General features: G+C 42.3%; 1 protein-coding gene across 1 annotated transcript in view; it reads right to left on the bottom strand.

Annotated features, from left to right (window-relative positions):
* rptor (regulatory associated protein of MTOR, complex 1) overlaps window positions 1–23,289 on the bottom strand; it is a 415,805-nt gene that overhangs the window by 8,868 nt on the left and 383,648 nt on the right. The window contains exons 29-32 of the mRNA XM_038778271.1: window positions 9,716–9,822; window positions 5,135–5,262; window positions 1,601–1,687; window positions 199–315 (exon numbers count right to left, since the gene is read on the bottom strand). Coding sequence (XP_038634199.1) covers window positions 199–315; window positions 1,601–1,687; window positions 5,135–5,262; window positions 9,716–9,822 — 439 coding nt within the window. The remainder of the gene's footprint in view (window positions 1–198; window positions 316–1,600; window positions 1,688–5,134; window positions 5,263–9,715; window positions 9,823–23,289) is intronic.

The raw sequence follows: 23,289 nt of genomic DNA on the forward strand, positions 1-23,289 counted from the left end.
TGATTATGATAGAAACACAGAGCTGATTTAGGAAACAAGGCAATTTGATGTTATGTCAGAAGTGCAGCTAACATTACCATGGTCTACGAATATTTATTGTCCATGGATGCAAAACAGCTAAAGCTCCAAGATCCTTTTGTTCTACTGGCAAAAACATGAAAATAATATTTGCCGTGCTGACCATTTTAATTCACTTACCAAGCAAACAGATTAGCCTGGGGATGAAAGTCCAGCGCTGTCAGTCCTTTCACAGTCTGAATTACATTCACCGACTCCGGCATCCGTGGGTCGAAGAATCGCACGTCTCCATTTACACTTAATAATTGAATAGAGAAGAGCACATTTAGTTGGCAGAAATGATTTGGCGTAAGACTACACACAAGAAGCTAGAATTAATCATTTCTTTGAGGGGGTTAAGGATAGGTGCGAGCGCTGTTGCGGGGGCAGCTAACCGCACACGCATGTTTTGGTCCTGTCCCAAATAGGTGGGTTTTTGGGTCTCCCTTTTCAACACTACCTTGGAAAGTCTGAACATCGATTTGTACCCTGTCCCTTGGTAGCCATATTCGGGGTATTGGAGCTGCGGACCGGAGCGGGGGGCAAATGTTCCTGCCTTCCTCTTGCCGATCGCTCGGAGGCGATTCGGGGATGTACATTAGCAACTCCGCCCAGTACCTTCGGCTCAGCTAGGTGACTTTGTGGAGTTTCTGCACCTGGAGAAGGTCAAATACACCTCAAGGGGGTCAACTGAAGGGTTCTAACGGAGATGGCGACCGTTTACCGTCTACTTTAAAGAGTTGGTCACTGTTAGCTGTTGGGGGGGGGGGGGGGGGGGGTCTTGTTCTTGTGTTGAGGTGGGGGGGCTTTGTTGGGGGATGTCCTTTTTTCTGGCAGGGAGGGTTATGTAATTTAGCTTTAAATTTCCGTTTACTGTTTCTATCTATGTACTTTATAAACTGAAAAACGTTAATAAAAATATATATTTTTAAAAGACTACTTGCAAGGAATAGTAAATATTACTGTTGATCTCAAAAAATTTTTAGAATACCCAATAAGTTTTTCCAATTAAGGGGCAATTTACCATGGCCAATCCACCTACCCTGCACATTTTTTGGTCTGTGGGGGTGAGACCCACGCAAACACGGGGAGAATGTGCAAACTCCACACAGAGAGTGACCCGGGACCAGGATTGAACCTGGGTCTTGAGCGCGGTGAGGCAGCAGTGCTAATCACTGCGTCACCGTGCTACCCGATACTGTTGCTGAAGTATAACTAGAACACACAAGATTTCACTAATTATAGCACTCAATAATTGGTTTTTAAATGAGCTTCTTCTATGATAGGGCACTGTTGTGAAAAACTGTGCAGAAGCAAAATAAAAAAATAAAAAAATCTCACCTCCCTGACGAATATGTCAATTAGACAGAAAAACAGAGGATATCTTTAATCACCAGCCTCGTGTCAAACTGAATAATTCACACTATATTGCAGGCACAAAACCTATTATAATGTAATTCTATACATAAAAGATGTACCTTAACAGTTCAAGTAGTTAATTCAACTCTAAATAAACAATATAGCAATGCCAACTTTTTATTACCTCACAGTGATGATATTGCCTTCAGGTGTTTTCTGAAGATAGGTTTTCACCACCCATGCAGCATGTTCCCTGTAGGTCATTACACGACTGTAAAATAAAAACCACGTTACCAACTAGAGTGGAATTGCACCGTACAGTAAACAATAGAGCATTAGGAGGCTCTGGCTTAGTGGTATTGTTGCTGGACTAATAATCCAGAGACCCAGGTTAATGGTCTGGGGAGTATGGTTCAAAACGCCCCAAGGCAGGTGGTGAATTATGAATTCAATAAAAATCTGGAATTAAAAGTCTAATGATGGCCATGCAACCATTGTAGAATGTCGTAAAAAACCACCGGGTTCACAAAGCCCTTTAGGGAAGGAAATCTGTCGTCCTTACCCGGTCTGGCCTACCTGTGAGCCCAGACCCACAGCAATGTGGTTGACTCTTAAAATGCCCCCAGGGATGGGCAATAAATGCTTGCCCAGCCAGCGACACCCACATCCCATGAACGAATAAAAAAAGGCATTAAAATATTGTACTCATCAAGGGTAGAAACACCCTTAATGACTGTGACACCTTTCACTCCCAGCACCCAGTGTTAACATCAATTATTCTCAAGTCAGGTGACACGACTTAGATGCAGGATCATAAACTCTCATCTCATATCCCCAAGATGTACCTAAACCAAACATCTGACTTTGAGATCCATGATGATATTTCCATCTTCATTCCTTTTTAAAATTTTTGTTTTCCAATTCAATGGCAATTTAGTGTGGCTAATCCAGTTACCCTGCACATCTTTTGGGTTGTGGGGATGAGACCTACTTCCATCTTCATCCCTGTAGTGTGCCAGAGAAACTAAGAATTTAGCGCTGCGTTGTGGAATAGTCCCAAAAGGGAATGGGAATGAAATTCCAGACAAATCAATTCAAGTTACAGTTCCTACAAACGCCAAAGGGGTCATTGTTCCTGTGCTGTTTTCTAATTTGGATCAGAATGAGAGGACATTGCTGCAACCCACAAGACCAATCAGCCATATGAAAATTTAGAAAATCATATAGCCGTCAGTCAATTTCTAGAGAGTTAAAAATGATTGTCACCTGCAACAGCTGGCTTTTGAGAATATAAGGACGTATGGGGCAGCACGGTAGCACACATGGCTAGCACTGTGGCTTCACAGCGCCATGGTCCCAGGTTCGATTCCCTGCTGGGTCATTGTCTGTGCGGAGTCTGCATGTCCTCCCCGTGTCTGCCTGAGTTTCCTCCAGGTGCTCCAGTCTCCTCCCACAGTCCAATGAAATGAAAATCGCTTATTGTCACGAGTAGGCTTCAATGAAGTTACTGTGAAAAGCCCCTAGTCGCCACATTCCGGCGCCTGTCTGGGGAGGCTGGTACGGGAAGTTAGGTGCAGGTTACGTGGATTGGCCATGATAAATTGCCCTTAGTATCCAAAAAGGTTAGGAGGGGTTATAGGGATAGGATGGAAGTGAGGGTCGGTGCAGACACGATGGGCCAAATGGCCTCCTTTTGCACTGTATGTTCTATGTTCGATGAGTCACTGCCATAACCCCAGCCTCGATTCAGTGCTGGTGCTCTGGCGCTTATGAGCCCACAGACACAACACAGAATATAGGCTGGCCAGTGCAGTACTGAAGGAATGTGGCTTTCAGGTAGGTTGTTGAACTGAGGATCCATCTGCCAATGTGGGTGGTTTGAATTGATGCCATGATGCTGTTTAAAGAGGAGCAGTGGAATTTTGCCAGTGTCCCACATCACCGGAACAGATTGATCGCTCACTAATCTCGCCCTGGCTGTCCTTGTTTGTTTGCACAATGACAGTCATCATTCTTCAGGGGGCATGAAGTGTTCTGTGATTCCCTGGAGATGTAAAAAAGCTTCAACATCCTGAGAACTATGATTCACCTATTTGTTTAAACACGTGTTGCTTATCTTACGATGCAACTTGTTCGTGTAGAGTTGTACGGAGCCAAATTAGTTGAATCACTGCCTCAATTCCAATCCATGGGCTTTCAATTCTATTTTGGTCATACGGCTGGGTTCAGTAACTTCTTGTAAAGCTAGTTGTATTTAGAACATAGAACATAGAACAGTACAGCACAGAACAGGCCCTTCGGCCCTCAATGTTGTGCCGAGCCATGATCACCCTACTCAAACCCACGTATCCCCCCCCTTAACCTTACTTTTATTAGGACACTACGGGCAATTTAGCATGGCCAATCCACCTAACCCGCACATCTTTGGACTGTGGGAGGAAACCGGAGCACCCGGAGGAAACCCACGCACACAGGGGGAGGACGTGCAGACTCCACACAGACAGTGACCCAGCCGGGAATCGAACCTGGGACCCTGGAGCTGTGAAGCATTTATGCTAACCACCATGCTACCCTGCTGCCCCAAATGATTGTAGCATCTCTCCCCCACCCTCTCATTTTGAAGTAAACTCCTGAAATTATATTAAATATGATTGATCCAGCAGAACCAACCAGCAGAACCAACATGAATAATGTACAGGCTGTATGAAAATAAAGCACGCAGGCGGAATTATAGAAGATTGAAAACTCATATCTAGTTCTGAATGGTTAATAGAAAATATATTTCGAATGGTACTGAATCTAAAACACAATAAAGGCCTTCCGATCAAATAAATTCTCCCACAGCAACCATCTTTCCCTCGTGTGGCCAAACCCTTACAGAATTGGCTCAGTTTATCAAATATAACTTGATAATTCTCAGATCAAATCAGCAACAGAATGAATCGATGTTCTTTAAATTATCATAAAAGTTAAACAAACAGGAAAACAATATTAGTTTCTGAAATCATACGGTTGTGGTGATTGTAGATCTGACTAGATGCAATACAACTGAGCAAGCAGTAGAGGGAGCACGGGAGAGCTATATATACACAGGGACAGGAAGTGACGACACACTTCACGGAAGGCAGAACTGGTAGCAGGACAGGACAGGCAGGCAGCAGCATTTGAGGTTGCCGTAAGTTAAGCTCTGAAGACAGAACAAATTCACAATAAAGCATCTTCTCCAACTTTGAGACTACGAGCTTTATTAAGACACGAGGAACAACACAACGGTAATATATCACAGAGATAAAGCTGATTATTGCCATGCTTATACTGCAATATAAACTTCTAAATTCCATGTGTCGGCCGCTAAAAAACAAGACAAATAAAGTGGAGTGGGCCCCACAGTAGCGAGCAACATACGAAGAAAGAGTTGGAGATACACACATGCATTTACTTTAAACAATGTGCTTATTTGGCACTGCATGTACTCCACTAGTCTATACCAGTCACCCATGGTGCTCAATCAGTAATGGCTAGAAAACGTGGCTTCTTTAATCTCCTTTTCAATACTATGCAGTGATCAAAAGCAATGTTGTCTCCAGGAACAATGGGTGTGCTAGTGTATTGCACTACTAGCAATACTAGTGGCAATACTGCAGGTAAAATTTCAAACGCTTAGGTTTGCTGCACAATGCGGCTGGATGATTTAAAACAAAAAGGAACTGAAACCTACCATTCATTGGGAGCCATTCTCCTGTCGTAGATACGAACTGAGCCATCACCAAGGCCACCCACGATTAGGGAACGATTAGAATCGCAGGAAAGACTTGTCACACAACTGTCTGCCCCAGTCGGAATATCCTACAAAACAAAATTTTAAAATGTTGACCTAAGGAAATGGACAATGCTGACACCCAATAGAAGACAGAAAAAGACTTCTGTTTATGTGCACCCTTTCAGATTCCCAGGAAATGCCACAGGTGATGAAGAACATTGAAATGTGGTCAGTGTTATTCGAGAATTAAAAGTGGCTGACAATTTGTGCACAGCCAGGTTCTACAAATAGTGAATGGGAGGAATGATCAGTTTTTAAAAAAATTATTTTTTTTCCTTTATAAATTTAGAGTATCCAATTCTTTTTTTCCCCCAATTAAGGGGCAATTTAGCGTGGCCAATCAACCTATACTGCACATATTTTTGGGTTGTGGGGGCAAGACCCACACAGACACGGGGAGAATGTAAAAACTCCACACGGCCAGTGACCCAGGGCTGGGATGGAAGTCGGGTCCTCAGCAGCGTGAGGCAGCAGCGCTAACCACTGCAGCCCCGGATAAATCCTAACATATAGCGCCATAGAAATGATCCAGCATAGAAGGAGGTCATTCAGCCCATCTTGTCCATGATCATATTTGGCAGGCAAGGCTCCAAATCAAGTGCCAACAGTTTAGCCAGTGGCTTGACGACCGCGTTCAACAGTGAGATAAGACAGGATGGTACGAACCACACTTTCGGGTCTTTGTCCTTCTTAAGAATCAAAGAGATAGAAGGCTGTGTGAGAGCGGAGGGCAACGATCCCCGGGATAAGGAGACTTTGAATATGTCCAGAATTAAAGGCATGACCTGCTCTGAGAACGTCTTCTAGAATTCAATCTGAATGCCACCTGGACTAGGGACGTTGCCAGATTCCCCTCCCTCTCCAGAATGGTAGTGCTGGATGAGGGAGGAATGGTGACTTGGACACTGGAGGTTAATTCAGAGTTGAATCCTATTCCTTTGTTTTTGTTAATCCCTTTTGTTCCAAGGGAAATCATGGCAATTGACTTTTGTGGAATCATTTGTACCATCATACAGACTCTAGGTATTTGGACACCAGTTGATTAAGGCTGATGACCAGTCACTTAATGAAGGAATAAGAAGAAAGTGTGAATCCTTAATTGTGGTGATCACCCCAAAAATTATATTAAAATGATCTGATGGTACTGAAATTGCTCGAGGAGTGTGGCCAGAATGTTCAAAAAGAATAAAGCACAGGGGCACGGCATCTCAGAAGGACCTCAGAGGCAATGAGCCTCTTTGGCCTGTGCTCAGGTTGTGACAGGCAATATATAAATTCAAGAACTCACTTCCTTTTGTTCTGGACAACGTTTGAACACATTCCCAGAAGATACAACTGATTAAGCCTCGAAAGGCTTTCAACACCTGCCTTAGTAATTATGAAATGTCCATGGTTATCAAATTAACCATACTTCTGAATCCAAGTGAATTTGAAGTGGGATCAAAAATATTGATCTGCACTGCATTATGAAAGAAAGAAATTGATCCTTTTATCAGTTACAATCACCCAAAGTTTTTACTTTCGTTTCAGATTTTGGATACATGAATAAGACTTCCAATTTCATGCCTGCACTAGGTCCTGTTGTTCAGACAGGCATCAAATCATTTGCTTAAGGACACAACTAAAGCTTTTACAGGCTCACCTTACAGGCAGCAAACATAAAATTCAGAAAGCACAGACATTGTTGTGGCACATATAAAAAGTTACTTTAGCTGAAATATATGCTATAGTGATTTTCTCCCATCGAATGAGAGTGATGTGAACTAACGGAAGAATTTATCTTGGCTACCATCAGAATAAATCAATCGACAGTGAACCACATTTCACTCTGTTGTGAAATATATCATCTTTGAGCTGCTCCCTATGGGCTAAACGTGGGCAGACTGAATTGGTTGAGTCTAGCTGTGAAAACAAAATCTCGGATAAAATTACTTCTTAGGCTACAGGAAGGTGGGCCATCCAAAATTTTACAATTTCTGGTTCAAATAAAGATTGCAATGAACGAACAATTAAATAAGCTGGAGACAAACCCATTGACCAAAGCAGTTACCAAGATGCTACACACATTACCAGAAACCGAATACATGGGTTTCAGAGCTGAACTGACAAAAACGGTTACTGTGTGGTAATTATGTTGCCTCAAGTGTATTATCCCGTTTTGCCGTGGTAGCAAGTGATGCTTGTAGACATGCCTGACCCAGTGATCGTTGTTGTTTGATGAAGGAAAACCAATTGGCAAACAATGCCCAACTAAAATTTTGGATTGTGTTGCTTAAATCTCTAAGCCTGCATATCCAAAGGATTACATAACACTGCGTTATCTATCAACGAGAGCAATTGTTTTCACAGACCTTGGCAGAATCATAGAATGGCTACATTGAGTTTGTGCTGGCTCTCCTGCAAGATAAACTTATTGGGTCTCACTTCCCTGTCTTTCCCCCATATTCCTGAAAATAGCTGCCTATTCAATTCAATACATGTCTCTCTCAATCGACACCGTCGCCACTGGAATTTCAGGCAGTGCATTCCCGATCCTAACTACTTGCTGCATTAAAAACATTCTTCCTCATGGTGTTGTTGGTTCTCTAATCAATAATCTTAAATCTGTGCCCTCTCATTCATGACCTTTCAGCCAACAGGAACATTTTCCCCTATCTGCTCTGTTCAGACTCTGCCTGATTTTGAGCACCTCCATCAAATGCCCTGAGCAACCCTATATTCTTCATTCTACCCACGTAACTAAAGCCCCTCATCCCAGAACACATCGTCACAAATCTTTTCTGCACCATCTATAAAGCCTTTACATTCTTCCTCATTGTGCGGTGTTCAGAATTGGACACAATACTTGACGCCAAACTGGTGTCATAAAGGTCATCAGCTGCAGAACAGTAGAAAGAGCTGAAGGTGCTTCCATCTGGCAGGAACTGATAGGACAGTACAGCAAACTGCTCTATTGCTTTGATTAATTCAACTCCAAACAGGGCACCAATTATAACATTAAATCACGTTCAAACAAGTCAGCAACTGAAAACTATTGTGGCTTTAAATCATTTTTCTCTCTGCTTGCCAAGGCACTCGCTGTTGGAATGAGGGACGTGCAGACTACGGACATGATCTATTGCCAGAGGTTTACGAGTAAAGCAATGCATCAATATACTACTAGGTCACAGGATATTTTTCACAAGCTCTAAGGTAAGCAACAGGAACCTGTATCTTTGGAATCAAAAGTGCTTCAAGACCAGAAGTGAAACCAATATATTCAATGGGAACACTGCTCGAAAAGGAGGAATAACAAAGCTGATAAATCAGGGCACTCTCAAGCAAGTTAAATATTTTTCTGAGTCAGGAAATCAGAAACCTTGAGAGTACCAAATTAACTCGCTTTTAGGAAACATCCTTCCTCACATATTATATACAGTTCCGAGCATTCCAGCATGTAGCTCTGCTACCGAGTTTATGTAATTTGAGACAAGGCATCTGTCTCAGAAAGTTAAAGTTTCAGAAGTTGAGCTTCCGTGTCATCAAACCTTATTGTTCTGCAATACATTTATCGGAAAATACATTATTTTTTGACTTTCTATATCCTATATAGTTGAATGATAAATGCGTCTTTTCTGCTACAGAATTCATAGTTGAAGGATTTCCCACAAGGCTATCAAAGCTGATGCATTCTGTTGATGTGGAGTATGAGGTTCTCACAATCCACCGGCTAACTGGTAGAGATGCCTTTGTAGAGTATGTTTTGTTACCTGTGTGGTAGGTAACATGTGCTACTCAATCCTTGGCTAATGAAGAGGTTTTCTGAATCTCGATGAAGAAGATTCAAACTCATCCAGTAGTAACAAAAGGTTTATTGAGTAACTACAACAATAATTGCATGAGTTCTTTACTTTAACTTTGATCCTAGTGATAAGGTTAACAAGATCTAACTGCGGTAACTAAACATAACTCCACTAGCCATCTGAACGAGTCTGCTATTGCTTTGGTCACAGTACACCCAAGAGCGAGAGAGAGAGAGAGAGAGAGAGACCCAATATGGTTGCCTTTTATACCTCTGTTGGTCCGGCCCTCTAGTGATCATGTGGTGCTACCAATTACACATCAACCCCTTGTGTACATGCACATATAGAGATCACTACGGAGTATTTTTGTGCATGTATACCAATCAGCAACAAAGGATACCCTAATTTGTCTGCAAATTGATCATCTTGAGCAGCAATGCAAGTTTCTAATAAAATGCTTAATGAAGATCCCTCTGTTGGGCATCCTGCTGCATTACTGATTGGGTGGAGCATCAATCTCCTGGATTCTTAACAAACAGGGCATGAATTAAGGACTTCTCAGGAGCAGCAGAATCTAATAAAGAAAGCTGTGATTACACATCTACAGCAAAAGCACCACATGGGTGGTACTTCCTCACACCGTACCATCACCCACTCGCTTAGAATTCAACATTATTAGGCTAAGCATGGTTTTTACCTGTACTTTTATCTCTCGGTCAGTGTCCCAGATGCGAATAATGCGAACATCTCCTGAAGTCATTAAAAGACCTGTCTCCTGCTCCCAGTCCACAACCATCCCAGCACCTGAAAAGAAAACAGGTCCATCGCTGCATTAACAGTCTATGAATTTCAGACAACATCACAGTACTTTATTTTGCGGCCTGCAACTACTAAGCAGAGTCAAGTTCTGGTGTTAACCAGATGTTCTTTAAGTATGGTGTTCCTTAAATCTTGACTGATATCTGAAACTTGGAAGCACTTAATCTTTTAATAAAAACGTGACAGTCGCTTAATTAAAATTTTTAAATTCTGCTTAAAACGCTTTAATAAAAATATATATTTTAGAACAAATCGAATTCTTCACTTTAAAAAAAACATAATTTTCCTGGAACACCTGTAGTGTGTGTAAAAGTTTCTGACATATGGCAAGGAAAGTGATCTACTACACAATTGAAACAATGCTTCTGAAACATGCACTTCATAATTCAAGTTGTTATGTCGTCTACTGGGTTCATTGCATTTCCTTTCTTTAAAAATATGATGTGTACTATACAGACAAATGAATAAATGGATATTAATTTTGTTATTTTTTGTCCCTCAGTTTCAATGGAAGGTCCATTCCATGTGTACAATTTCAAATGCTTTGAAAATGACAAGTTTTCCATTTTAGAAAAGTTCCCTCTGTTCTAGAACAAGAACATAGTGAACACAATTAACTCCTGGGGACCAATAACTATTAAATTCTAAATCAAAATAAAATATTTTGTGAAATTGGCCAATGTGATATATGCATTTTAATCTGCTGCATTTTTGTACATTATTCTTGTTGGCTTTTCACAAGGCAGATTTTGGGGAGTAAGTTATTTTCTTGTTCCTCCTCTCCCTGATTTGCTTCAATGCCAGTTTCTCCCATCTCCTTGGAAGATCCCCCACCTCAACATAATGTTCATCAGCCCCCAAGAGAGAAAGTAAACATGAAATCTATCCCCAAGCATCTGTGTGGGCTTTTCCTGAAATGTTTACCAGGTTCTCTCAATTTGCCCTCCTGAAGGAAAGGCATTTAGTTTGAATGAAATCAGGAAGTCATCCTGTGAATAATTGTAGATGCGTATCTCAGCTGCCCATATAGCATATGAATAATGTCCTACATCTGGGGTACTCTGTCTTTAAAGGAAAGGCAAGTTGGAAAAAAACCCAAAGAAACAGGCTATTTAAAATTCCTTAGGGCATCCTACTTGTGATGCATGCCGTGTGCGTGTGCAGGCGGTGCACTGAAGACTGGGGAATCCCTGTTGTGCTCCCGGAGAAGAGTACGAGCTCTGTTGTTGCAACTGATTAATTCGTAGAGCGCTACCAAACACCCACACAAAATAAAATATTTTGAATGCCAGAGCATAGCTCCTGCACTATTCATGATGCACTGCCTCTGCATGTTCATCTATCTAGTCCGTGAGCCATTTAACATATTGCTTTTGACTCAGAGTACCAATGTTAAGGCTACATGTAATTAAGTATACCCATTCAACAAAAAGCAATATGCTATTTCCAGTTAGGCGACTGAGTTATAGCCAGAGCATGACACCACAGCAGTACTGTGTGGCTATCAATCTACGTAACTTCAAAAATGACAAATCAAAACTTGAAAAAGGGATGTCACTCCTCTCTACAGAATTTTAAATCAAACTAGCTTGCTTGGAAATAATGATATTAAATAAATGTTTTATATCATCAAGTCAAGATATTTGGTCTATTTTCTGACTCCATACAACTCCACAAACAAGCGTTATAGAACAAGGTCATATGAACTGTTTGCTTCACTGTCTTTCTTGCAGGAATGCAAGCTTTCAAGAACTTATGCCCCCATCTCTGCCATGATTTCCAATCAATCAAAACGGAGCGGCGGTCTCACCTTATTCCCTTGATTTTAAATCTGCGTGTTTTATCATTCAGTTCCGACTAAAGAGTCCATGCCCAACACGCTCTGGGGGGGGGGGGGGGGGGGGGGGGGGGGGGCAGCACGGTAACACGTGTGCTTCACTCTCCAGGGTCCCAGGTTCGATTCCCAACTTGGGTCACTGTCTGTGCGGAGTCTGCACGTTCTCCCCGTGTCTGTGTGGGTTTCCTCCCACAGTCCAAAGATGTGCAGGTTAGGTGGATTGGCCATGCTTAATTGCCCTTAGTGTCGAAAAAAAGGTCAGGTAGGGTTACTGGGATAGGGTGGAGGCGTGGGCTTAAGTAGGGTGCTCTTTCCAAGGGCCAGTGCAGATCCGATGGGCTGAATGGCCTCTTTCTGCACTGTAAATTCTATGATTCTATGAACACACTAATATGTCCTTTCAGCAACTGACAGATCTGTCTGTTTATTCATTGCACTGTTTCTATTCTAATGTTACAGTGTCTTCTATCAGGAATACTGATTCTTTACTGTAATGGAAGCAATACCTTCCACAAACACCACAGGGTTTCCCAACCTCTGTCTGCACCGCACTCATCAACATGGTAAAATGACTGCTCTGGGGAACGGATCATCATGCTGCTAAATCTGGGCTAGTTTTGTGCTGCTGGCTGTTAAGAATGTGCTCATGTCCGACATGTATAATTTACCTCTGCTCTCCAACTAAATAACCATTACATGTAAAATGCAATAAAAAGGGAAAAAAAATTAGTTTATTAGCAAAGAATGTATCACTCCTCACTGCCTTCACGATCCTCAATCCACTTTGAGAAAAAAATACATCACTAATTCTGTTAACTGTTCTATATTTAGCATTTTACCACATGCTTTATTTTCCATATCTGTGCACATTGCTGTTCTTTCTTGCTAGCATGAGTATCCACAATTTTTCAATGGTTGTTCCCATTCTTTGTTGATTTAGTGATCAGAAAGTCGAATCACGAAAAGAAATACACTTGGCTGGTTCCAAGATCTGACACTCCATCACAACAACAAGAATATTTCAGCCAGTGTTGATTGTTCAGAGAGTAGATGGCAACGATCACTGGAGGCTTCTGCTTTTAGTGCTGCTAAAAGCTGCAGACGTGTAAACATAACCAGTTCTAGTCGAGCAAACCCGTTGCTGGAACTCCTTCAAAGCCAATGGCAAAAGCAAAGATTTCCTCAACTTTGCGACTTTCCCTCTGATATGCTGGAAATAAGGCTCACGCTAAGGCTCCTCGGGTACTTTACCCCTGTGGTTATCCTTCACGTGCTGTATCAGCTAGTTATCCTCCCATGTGTAGATCCGAGCAGAGTGTGTTAGACAACAGTCACAATGATGCCCTTTCCAGCAGAAGGTCACTATCTAATGACTGGCAGCACCATTCCAGCTGATTCTTCACTTCCACGCGGCCAGAGATTGGGACAAGTTGCAATGTGCTAAATGTTGTCGTGTTTAAGTTCAGCTCGCCCAAGACTGACCCAGGACCGAATATGAGACTATGCTGGTGTGTGAGCCTCAATACAATGATATTGAGCCAATCAGGAGAGCCTGAAGTGTAGCAATCTTTTGTTCAAGTTGCTAACTAGACTTCCGTCCTGGCAGCATTTATACATCACCGCTAACACAGCAAATGTTCCAAGATACTTCACAGGAGTCTTAAGGAAGTGAAATTCGAGACCCAGCCACTTGGGCGATATTTGGAATGGTGACCAATAGCTTAGTCAAAGAGAGAGGTGTTGGAAGAATGACTTGAAGGAAGAGAGGGAGGTAGAGAAGCCGAGGGGCTTAGGGATGGGATTCCAGGGGCAAGGACCTTGGTTGGCTGAAAACATGATTGCCAATGGTGGAATGACCTCAGGAACATTGAAGAGGCCAAAGTTAGAGGAATGCAGGGACCTCCTGGGCTGGAGGAGGTTACACGGAGGTGGCTACAAGAAGGATTTGAAAGTAAGGATGAGAATTCAAAGAGATAGATTTGACGCAACCCAATATAAACGTCAGAGCAATTTTTGTCTTTTATTGAACTGTCAAACTTCCTCATACAGAATTCGCTGAGAAGCAGCTTTCTCCACACCAACAGTACATCATCTGGCAAAATGGGAAAAAAGCAAAACAGAAACCCAAGTCTATTAATAATAATAATAATAATAATAATAATCGCTTATTGTCACAAGTAGGCTTCAATGAAGTTGCTGTGAAAAGCCCCTAGTTTGTGGAAGATATAGGGGGGATGTCAGAGGTAGGTTCTTTACCCAGAGAGTAGTGGGGGCATGGAATGCACTGCCTGTGGAAGTAGTTGAGTCGGAAACATTAGGGACCTTCAAGCAGCTATTGGATAGGTACATGGATTATGGTAGAATAATGGAGTGTAGATTAATTTGTTCTTAAGGCAGCACGGTAGCATTGTGGATAGCACAACTGCTTCACAGCTCCAGGCTCCCAGGTTCGATTCCGGCTTGGGTCACTGTCTGTCTGGAGTCTGCACATCCACCTCGTGTGTGCGTGGGTTTCCTCCGGGTGCTCCGGTTTCCTCCCACAGTCCGAAGCTTGGGTGGATTGGCCATGATAAATTGCCCTTAGTGTCCAAAATTCTATGATCAACCTAGGACAAAAGTTCGGTACAACATTGTGGGCCGAAGGGCCTGTTCTGTGCTGTATTTCTCTATGTTCTATGTTGCCACATTCCGGCGCCTGTTCGGGGAGGCCGGTACGGGAATTGAACCCACGCTGCTGGCATTGTTCTGCATTGCAAGCCAGCTGTTTAGCCCACTGTGTTAAACCAGCTCCTGGCTGTTTAGAAGGCCTTTATAGAAGCAATAAATCAAACAATAGTTTTATTCTTAAAACCACAGGCCTGCAGGGCGGTCTTCCTTTAGATCTGCCATAATCACAAACTGGAAAGGATGCTGCTTTCCAATCCTAAAACAAAATGCCACTCAACAACAGCCTTGCTGCAAACTTCAACTTGGTATTTCTCATCCAGCTGTCAGGCCCAGCACAGCAGATCACAGCAGGGCACTGCAGAGTGAAGAAAATGAGCAATTTCTTTGCACCAGCGGGGTAGGGCTCTTTTAATTAACTGTGCTCTCGGGGAGGGGGGGGGGTATTTTACACTGAAAGTCTCCTCCGAAACGGCGTTCCCCTTTAATTCTGTACACGTGCAAAGGCTTTAAAATCTTTTAGGCGACATCAGTACAATCTTTACATAATCTGTACACGCCGTTCTGGGTCTGAAAACGTTTCATTTTAACAAATTATTTTTAAATCTTTAATATTTGAATACACAGAGAAGGATATTGCAGCCGTTTCCCTTTGCTGCTGGTTGGGAAGAAGAATGCCCGGCCAACCAGAAAAATATTGACTTAATATTTTTGCCCAAAGACTGAATTTTTAGAAATTGGTTAAAACCAAATGGTTAAAAAAGCAATTAAAAAAAAAAAAAATTATTAAAGCTGCATGATCCATCAGAGGCCAGGTTTATTTTGAGAAACTCTTATTTAGTTGGCACCTTTAACATCATGAAACATCCCAAGGTACTTCACAGGAGCATCAGAAAATAAAATATGATATTGAGTTGTGTAATGGGACAGTACGTCAGATGAATGAAGGTTTGGTCAAAGAGGTAGGTTTTAAAGGAGTGTCTTAAAGGAGAAAATTGGGATTAAATGACAGTAACATAGGGAGGGAACTCCAGAGCTCAGGCCCTAGACAACTGAAGGCCCAGCTACCAGTGGTGAAGGGATAAAAACTGGGGAAGCACAAGTGGGCAGAATGAGATGTGTGAAAATATCTCGGTGTGTTGTGGAACAGACAATATTATAGAGATATGGAGGTGCAAGCCCATGGAGGGATTTGGAAGTAAGGATGAGAATTCTGACTAGGAGCCAATGTAGATTAGCCAGTATAGGGTTGACAGCTGAATGGAACTTGGTGCATGTTTAGGCACAGGTAGCAAAGTTTCGGTTAACTTTGGGTTTACGGAGGGTGGGAACAAGCAACGGGTGCACTGGAATGGTCAACATGAGGTAAAAAAGACACGAATTAAGGTTTCAATAGATGAGCTGAGACAGGGGCAAAATCGGGCAATGTTAGTGGAAATAGGTGGTCTTAGTGATAGCTTGACTATGTGGTTGAAAGTTCATCTTGGGTTAAATACGACATCAAGATTGTGAACTGACTGGTTTAGCCACATTGCTAGGGAGAGGGATGAAGTTAATCGCTAGGGACTGGGAAACAATGGCTCCAATCTTATCAATATTTAACTGGAAGAAATTTCTGTTCAACCAGTACTGAGTGTTGGATAGACAGTTTGATAATGTAGAGACAGCGGAGGAGTTGAGAGGGGTGTGGGAGAGGTAGAGTTGGGTGTTATCAGCGTACATGTATAAGTCAACGGTGTGCTCCAGGATGATTTTGCTGAGGGCAGCCTGCAGGCGGGGAAAAAGGAGAGGGGCAATTATATGCAAGTAGCCAATCATTTTCCATTGGATAACTGGGTGTGTTGGATTGTGGGGAGGGGAGGCAAGAACCAATACTGTTTCTGTTTTTAAGTAGTTACATTCTTAATTATGCCCATGGCATTACTAATGGCATGGAAGACAGTATGGGATGGGCAGTCTGGAGCATTTTTCACACAATGTGCTGTTCGCAAGTGCAAGGATGTCTCACTATGAAATGAACAATGTATTGTTTCCTACAAAGGATATAATCAATCTCTTTTAGCACTATGCAGATACAAGAGTTTTAAATTTGCACGCTTCTTTTAATACCACACTAAATAAAATGATATAGTACAAATTATAAATGTAGTTTTCGATTTACAAATATTATACATGCCAGTAAACATCATGGGGCGCCGTTCATGATGAATCAGCAAAGTATTGCCTCCACTACAGTACTGGCTACACTTGCAAAGCATTTCCTGGGACTGTAAACTATTTAAGGACATCCTGAAGGTGTAAAACATGCTACAAATTATTTCTTAACTCATCTGTGCGTTGTTGCTTCCCTCTCGTCATCTCTTTTTTCATTTTCAGCCCTTTCTCTAAAACTGCCCCCCCTATGGGGGCAGCAGGGTAGCATGGTGGTTAGCATAAATGCTTCACAGCTCCAGGGTCCCAGGTTCGATTCCTGGCTGGGTCACTGTCTGTGTGGAGTCTGCACGTCCTCCCCCTGTGTGCGTGGGTTTCCTCCGGGTGCTCTGGTTTCCTCCCACAGTCCAAAGATGTGCGGGTTAGGTAGATTGGCCATGCTAAATTGCCCGTAGTGTCCTAATAAATGTAAGGTTAAGGGGGGGGGGGGGGGGGGGGGGGGGTTGTTGGGTTACGGGTATAGGGTGGATATGTGGGTTTGAGTAGGGTGATCATGACTCGGCACAACATTGAGGGCCGAAGGGCCTGTTCTGTGCTGTACTGTTCTATGTTCTATGTTCTAACTCTTTTTCTTCCGTACGTCTCTCTTTACTGCTCTGTTTTGTTCTCACTCCATACTCTTCTGTCTCCCTGGCCTAATTCTGCTACTTCTGGACGAGGGATCTGGCAAAAGTGGTTTGGGGTGCGGCCAGAGATGCAGGTTGGAGGAGGCGGTTACAGAGATTTGAACGGTGTTATAGGTTGGGATTGGGAAGGAAAGGTTAGGCAGGTGAGCACAACTGTGCAACCTGTAGCAATGGAACAAGTTGGGGAATTCTGCTATTGACATTGGGGGCACAACTGTAACGCATTTCTTTCAAAATTGGACATGCAATTCTTATTTCAAATATCATCGTGCCACCAGTCAACGCAAGATGGCTGCCGATAGCTGGCTGTGCATGCACTGGTCCACGTGTGCACGGAAAACCGATGATGCCACTCAGCCCTGTCTGCCAGTATCCCATTGCGCATGCACAGTGACATCATCACTCCCTGTGCAGTCCTCCTCAGGGGCACAGTGAAACCGTGTTACTCTACAAACAGTGCACATGCATTTGAAACTGAAGAAAGTTCATATCCAGGAGAGGCAAATGAAACTGGTTACAATCTGTGACTTTTCTCCAAATAGTCGATTTAATCCGCTTCTGCCCCACTGAGTGTCAAAAAGTGATGCTGTAACTTTAAATAATTGGTGGAATACATATTTATTTCGTTCGGATTAGATATTTTCTTCATTTGGTAGATTAGGAACTGCTGTGTTAACTCTATGGAGCCATTAAGGATGCCTTAAGAATAGATAAAAGGATACTGCACTAAAACATAGCTGTGATGATTTCAACAGCGCCATGTTTGGTGCTGGCCACTGTCTACTCTGTCACTTCAATGACATCACAGAGTAACACAGCCACATTGCGCATGCAAGGTGTTGGCATCAAACTCGGCCTTTCATTTATTTGTTTCAGCAATTCAGGATGGGATTGTCCGGTCTCCCAGCCGCGGGAGCGGTGCACGTTCGCTGATGGTGGGATTCTCGGCTCCCGCTGCCATCAATGGGAATGTCCATTGGAGTCACCCCACATCACCAGGGCACCCACGGGAGGGGGTGCACTGCCAGCGGTACCAGAGAATTCCTACCTAAAAGTCCAATAAACTTTGGTGAAATAATTCCAGATCTGGGGCTGAATACGTTTGCTTCATTATACGAAAGCAATTTTGATCCCCATTCATGTCAAGTAAGCGTGGCAATAGGAGACAGCAGAATCTTGTGCATCACTACGTATCGAATTTGAAGCCAAAATATAAATTGAAGCTGTTCAAAGAAAAAAGGTGGGATGCATTTTTAATTATGGGTAATTAATCCAGTTTTGAAAGATAAAACCTGAATATTTAAGTTTGCGAGCTTAACTTGGCAGAACTCCCAAGTATTTTCAAAGTTAATGAGCTGACTGAAGAACTTGGTGCAGACAACCGTCTTTAATTTCAGTACAATAATATGCTGAAATCCCTTTGAAAAGGGTTTAATTTAATGCTAGAAACCCTAGATATGTAATTTATACACTGTGCATAAAACTGCACTGAAAGCTCTTGTTTAGGAAACAAGTACTCATTTGGAAGCTGAGGTCACCATAGAATTTCCCAAACAGACAAACAATGTATCGATGAAAGAGGCAAAGTGCATGATTATGTTCAAAACACTTGCACAACTTGCTGCCTGCATGCTAAACAGCAGAAGCAGCATGCTACAAAGCGCAGCAACCCCATAACCAATAGATCAGGTCAAAATTCTGCCACACCCAGTCATGAATGGTGGTGGACAGTTCAACAACTAACAAGAGGAGAAGGTTCCATAGATATCACCACCTCATACAATGGCACTACCCATCGTGATTGAAGAAGACAAAAGCTGAAGCCTTTGCAATCAGCTTCAGCAGGAAGTGCCAAGTGGACGATCCATCTGTTTCCCCTCAGAGGTCCTGATAATCACAGAAACCAGTCATCGGCCCGTTTGATTCAATCCGCACAAGATCAAGAACAGGCTTGAGCACACTAGACACAGCAAATTATGTTCATTGATAGCATCTCAGCTGTCGTGCCAAAGGCTTATGTTCCAGAGCTAGTTGAACCTTGAACCAAGCTGTTTTATGCCAACATATATGATGGAACTTTCTGATTCCATTCATACAAATGATTTGACCAATGCACAGAAAGCTTAATACCAAAATCTGCCATTAGGTGCATCACACAAAGGGACAGGGCAAACTGTGGGAAACTACAGGAACATGTATAGGCTAGGAAAGTGGCTAGGTAGATAGGTGACAAATACAACTCTCAGTACAAGTATGAGTGCGCAGTGGCATATTTTGGGGGAAGGGAGAAATTGAATTCACATACAACTAAAAAAATGGTAAAACTTTCAAATAAAGCAGATAAACTAAAATATATAAATGTGCATAAAATAATAATAATAATCACTTATTGTCACGAGTAGGCTTCCATGACGTTACTGTGAAAAGCCCCTAGCCGCCACATTCCGGCGCCTGTTTGGGGAGGCTGGAATTGAACCCGCGCTGCTGCCTTGTTCTGCATTACAAGCCAGCTGTTTAGCCCACTGTGCTAAACTAGCCCCTAACAAGACCGTGCAAAGTTCAACTGCAAAATCCTAAAAAGGTGACACAGCATTCTGTATTTGCATATCAGGACATTGACTACAGAAGAAAGATGATGAACTACATAGAATTTACAGCATAGAAATAGGCCGTTTGACCTGACAGATCTATGCTGGTGTTTATGCTCCACAAAAACTTCCTTCCCAATCTAATTTTAACTCATATTATCACCAAACCCTTCCATTGATTATTTCCTATTTATTTATCGATCTCCCCTTAAAGGCATCTATGAAGATTTTGCATCGGATTTTGCTTTGGCCATCAGCGGTGCATATGCACAGGGCATTATCAGCCATTAGATATTAGAACCATGGGCGGCATGTGGTGCTGTGGTTAGCACTGCTGCCTCATGGCCCCAGGACCCGGGTTCGAATCCCGGCTCTGGATCACTCTCCGTGCGGGGTTTGCACATTCTCCCCGTGTGGGTTTCACCCCCACAACCCAAAGATGTGCTGAGTAGGTGGTTTGACCCTAAACTGCACCTTAATTGTAAAAAAAAAAGATTGGGTACTCTAAAAAAAAAAATAGATATTAGAGCCATGGGAAGTGTGATGTCAGGGATGAGGAGGATCAAGGGAGTTTGTTTTCCACTGGTTGGAAAATTAATGGAACTGGGACATAAATTTATGATTATTAGTAAAAGTTTCAGGAGGTTAGAAGAATTTTTAAATGCAATTATTGAAAAAGTTGACTCAGATGTGAAATGCTCTGGAGTAAGGGTGTTGAACCAGACTCCTCACAAAATTCCCATAATTCTATGTTTTAGTTGACAAATTTAAATGATGCAGAATTGTTATCTTTACAGAGGCAAACATGCCCACAGACCAAGGTCAGATTTGACAATCTATTACATTCCAATTTGGGCATAATCAAAGACGACGATGCATACCATATTCCCATGGATACCATGGCCACTTTGGTGCTATTAAAAGCTATGAACACCTGAATCAACTCTCAACTTTCATTCCCTGATCTCTCCTTGACCAAGTCACATTTGTGAAACATTCCAACACAACATTTGTCAAAGTTCAACACTATTAGCTTACTGACTACTCTCAAATCGTTCAGTTATCAGGTTCATCAAATGAACTGATAGACTGACACACAACAGAATGTAACTCATTTCTAATTCTTTCTGTTTACTGCACATTGAGTAAACATTCTCCAATCCACTCTGTGCCCACAAAATTCAGCAGCAACAGCGATAAAAGGTCTTCCTCTTTCAACTCAATGAAGCCGTACATTCTGTGCACAGTACCAACCATGCATATTTTAGCAGCTAAAGATGCCAGCAAAAACTTAAGTACTCACTTTTCTGTCTACATTAATTCCCTTGGTATCAGTTGCTCATTAAATATTCAGACATGTTTCATTATTTCCAGCCGATACACAGGATGCTGAAGAGTAAAAGGAACTTATTTTATAATGTACTGCTTGTGAAATCAATAATATATGCTCAGAGTTCCCTCTCTCAACCGGGCAGGCTTTTATGTACTTTCCTCTTAGTGGTTTGACTTCACCAACTTTTCCAATTATTTAAGCGCCAGTGTGTTTGCCAAAGTACCTCTCTGTAAAATAAAGTAAATTAGCGCGGGCAAGAAAAATGTAATGTATATACACAACAACTGTTTATAAATATGAGAAAAGCCAATAAAAAGATTTAAAAAAAACATGTTTGCCAAAGTTATCGGAATATGTTACCATACTTCAAATTTTCCAAAGGCAGGCAGAATTGCAAAACGATACAGAACAGAAGGAAGCAATTTATCAGAACGGGAGAACAAATAAATAAGTAAAATACTCATATCTAATTAAGTTGACTCCATTGCAGTTAGGTTCTGGGTATGATTCACAAGCTCATAATTTTTCTGCGTTGATATCAGATTTCAAATTGGAAAGCTTAGCTCCCTCAGATTTGGAAGAATTAAAAGGAATCAACGGGTTACGTCTAATTATTTATGAAGATGCAAGCTATGCCTTCCGTGAGCAACATCTTGCAGGCAATTCATTAATTCAATCAAGGACAGGCTGGCATTTTTTGGCCCATAGCACAAATGATAAACTAATAAGATTACTTAGCTGTGGCAGAAACCATTTTTCCAAATTAAGTTACTCTCCCGATACTAATAAACAAGCGTGGTTCTCTCAGGACAACATTGCATCATTTAAAACCTGTAACTGGGCCATGGTTATGTAGCCCTGTCTTCCCATTATACAAACTATCCACCACAGGCCACAAAACCTTTCTTCTTAACTTGGACAATGCTATGAATCTAAACCACCAGATCAAGTGCAAAAGCTCAAAGGTGTTGCTACATCAAGTTCAACTGGATTCAGTGATTGAGGATATGTCAACCTTTCAGAGCTCATTCACCCGAGTGGCATATACTCGGTTGGATAATGTTGCAGAACGGGCTACCCTGTCAAAAGACTTTGCTCCATGAATAAACAAGGTCCTCGCAATACAACGGTGACAATATTGCTGTTCAAAACAAATTAGGAGACAAAAGAAATGGTATTATCATTTAGAGATGGTCTCAGAAGGCCTAGTACAGAAGTTGAGGCATAAAAGCAAGGTGGGGGAGGGGGAGGCAGGTAATTCATAAGACACTCCTCCACTGTTGGAAAGCTCACAGGTAAAATGAAGCAACTTTTATCGTTGAAGCACGTGCCAAAAGATATTGCCATGCACAAGGACATCATAAAAATGGACCAAACGGTTTCTACTTGGCATTATAATTACTCTTCAAATAAGAGATTTTCTGAAGGTCAAAATGGTTTCATTACTCATGTGCCTTCAAACCATCTCATAGATTCATAGACGCTTACAGCACTCAAGGAGGCCATTCAGCCCATCGTGTCCATACCGGTCAACGAAGATCTGACCACACTGATCCCATTTTCCAGCCCTTGGTCAACAGTCCTGGGGGTTATAGCAGGGCAAGTGAATATATAAATGCTTCTTTAAATGTTGTAAGAGTTTCTGACTCAACCACCCGATTAGGCAGTGAGTTCCACCCCCCCCCCACCATCTGGGTGAAAGGTTTCTCCTCAACTTCCCTCTTAGCCTTCTATCTCTTTGCCTTAAATCTATGTCTCCTGGTCATTGACCCTCTACTAATGTAAAGGGTGCCTTCCGATCCACCTCATCTATGCTACTCATAATCTTATACACCTCCATCAGGTTCCCTCTCAACCTTCACTGCTCCAAGGAAAACAGCCCCACACTTTCCTCATACCTCAGTCTCTCCAGCCCAGACAGCATCCTGGTAAATCTCGTCTGCACCTTCTCCGGTGCAATCACATCTTTCCTATAATGTGGTGACCAGAACTGCGTGCAGTAATTTAGTCGTGGCCGAACCACTGTTTTTTTACAGTTCCCGCATTATCTCCCTGCACTTATATTCTGTGCCTCGGCTAATAAAGGCATGTATCCTATCTGTCTTCTTAACCACCTCATCTACCTGCCCTGCCACCTTCAGGGATCTGTGGATATGCACTCCAAGGTCCCTCTGATCTTCAGTACTTTTCAGG

This window comes from Scyliorhinus canicula, chromosome 18 (genome assembly GCF_902713615.1).
Source record: "Scyliorhinus canicula chromosome 18, sScyCan1.1, whole genome shotgun sequence".
Lineage (NCBI taxonomy): Eukaryota > Metazoa > Chordata > Chondrichthyes > Carcharhiniformes > Scyliorhinidae > Scyliorhinus > Scyliorhinus canicula.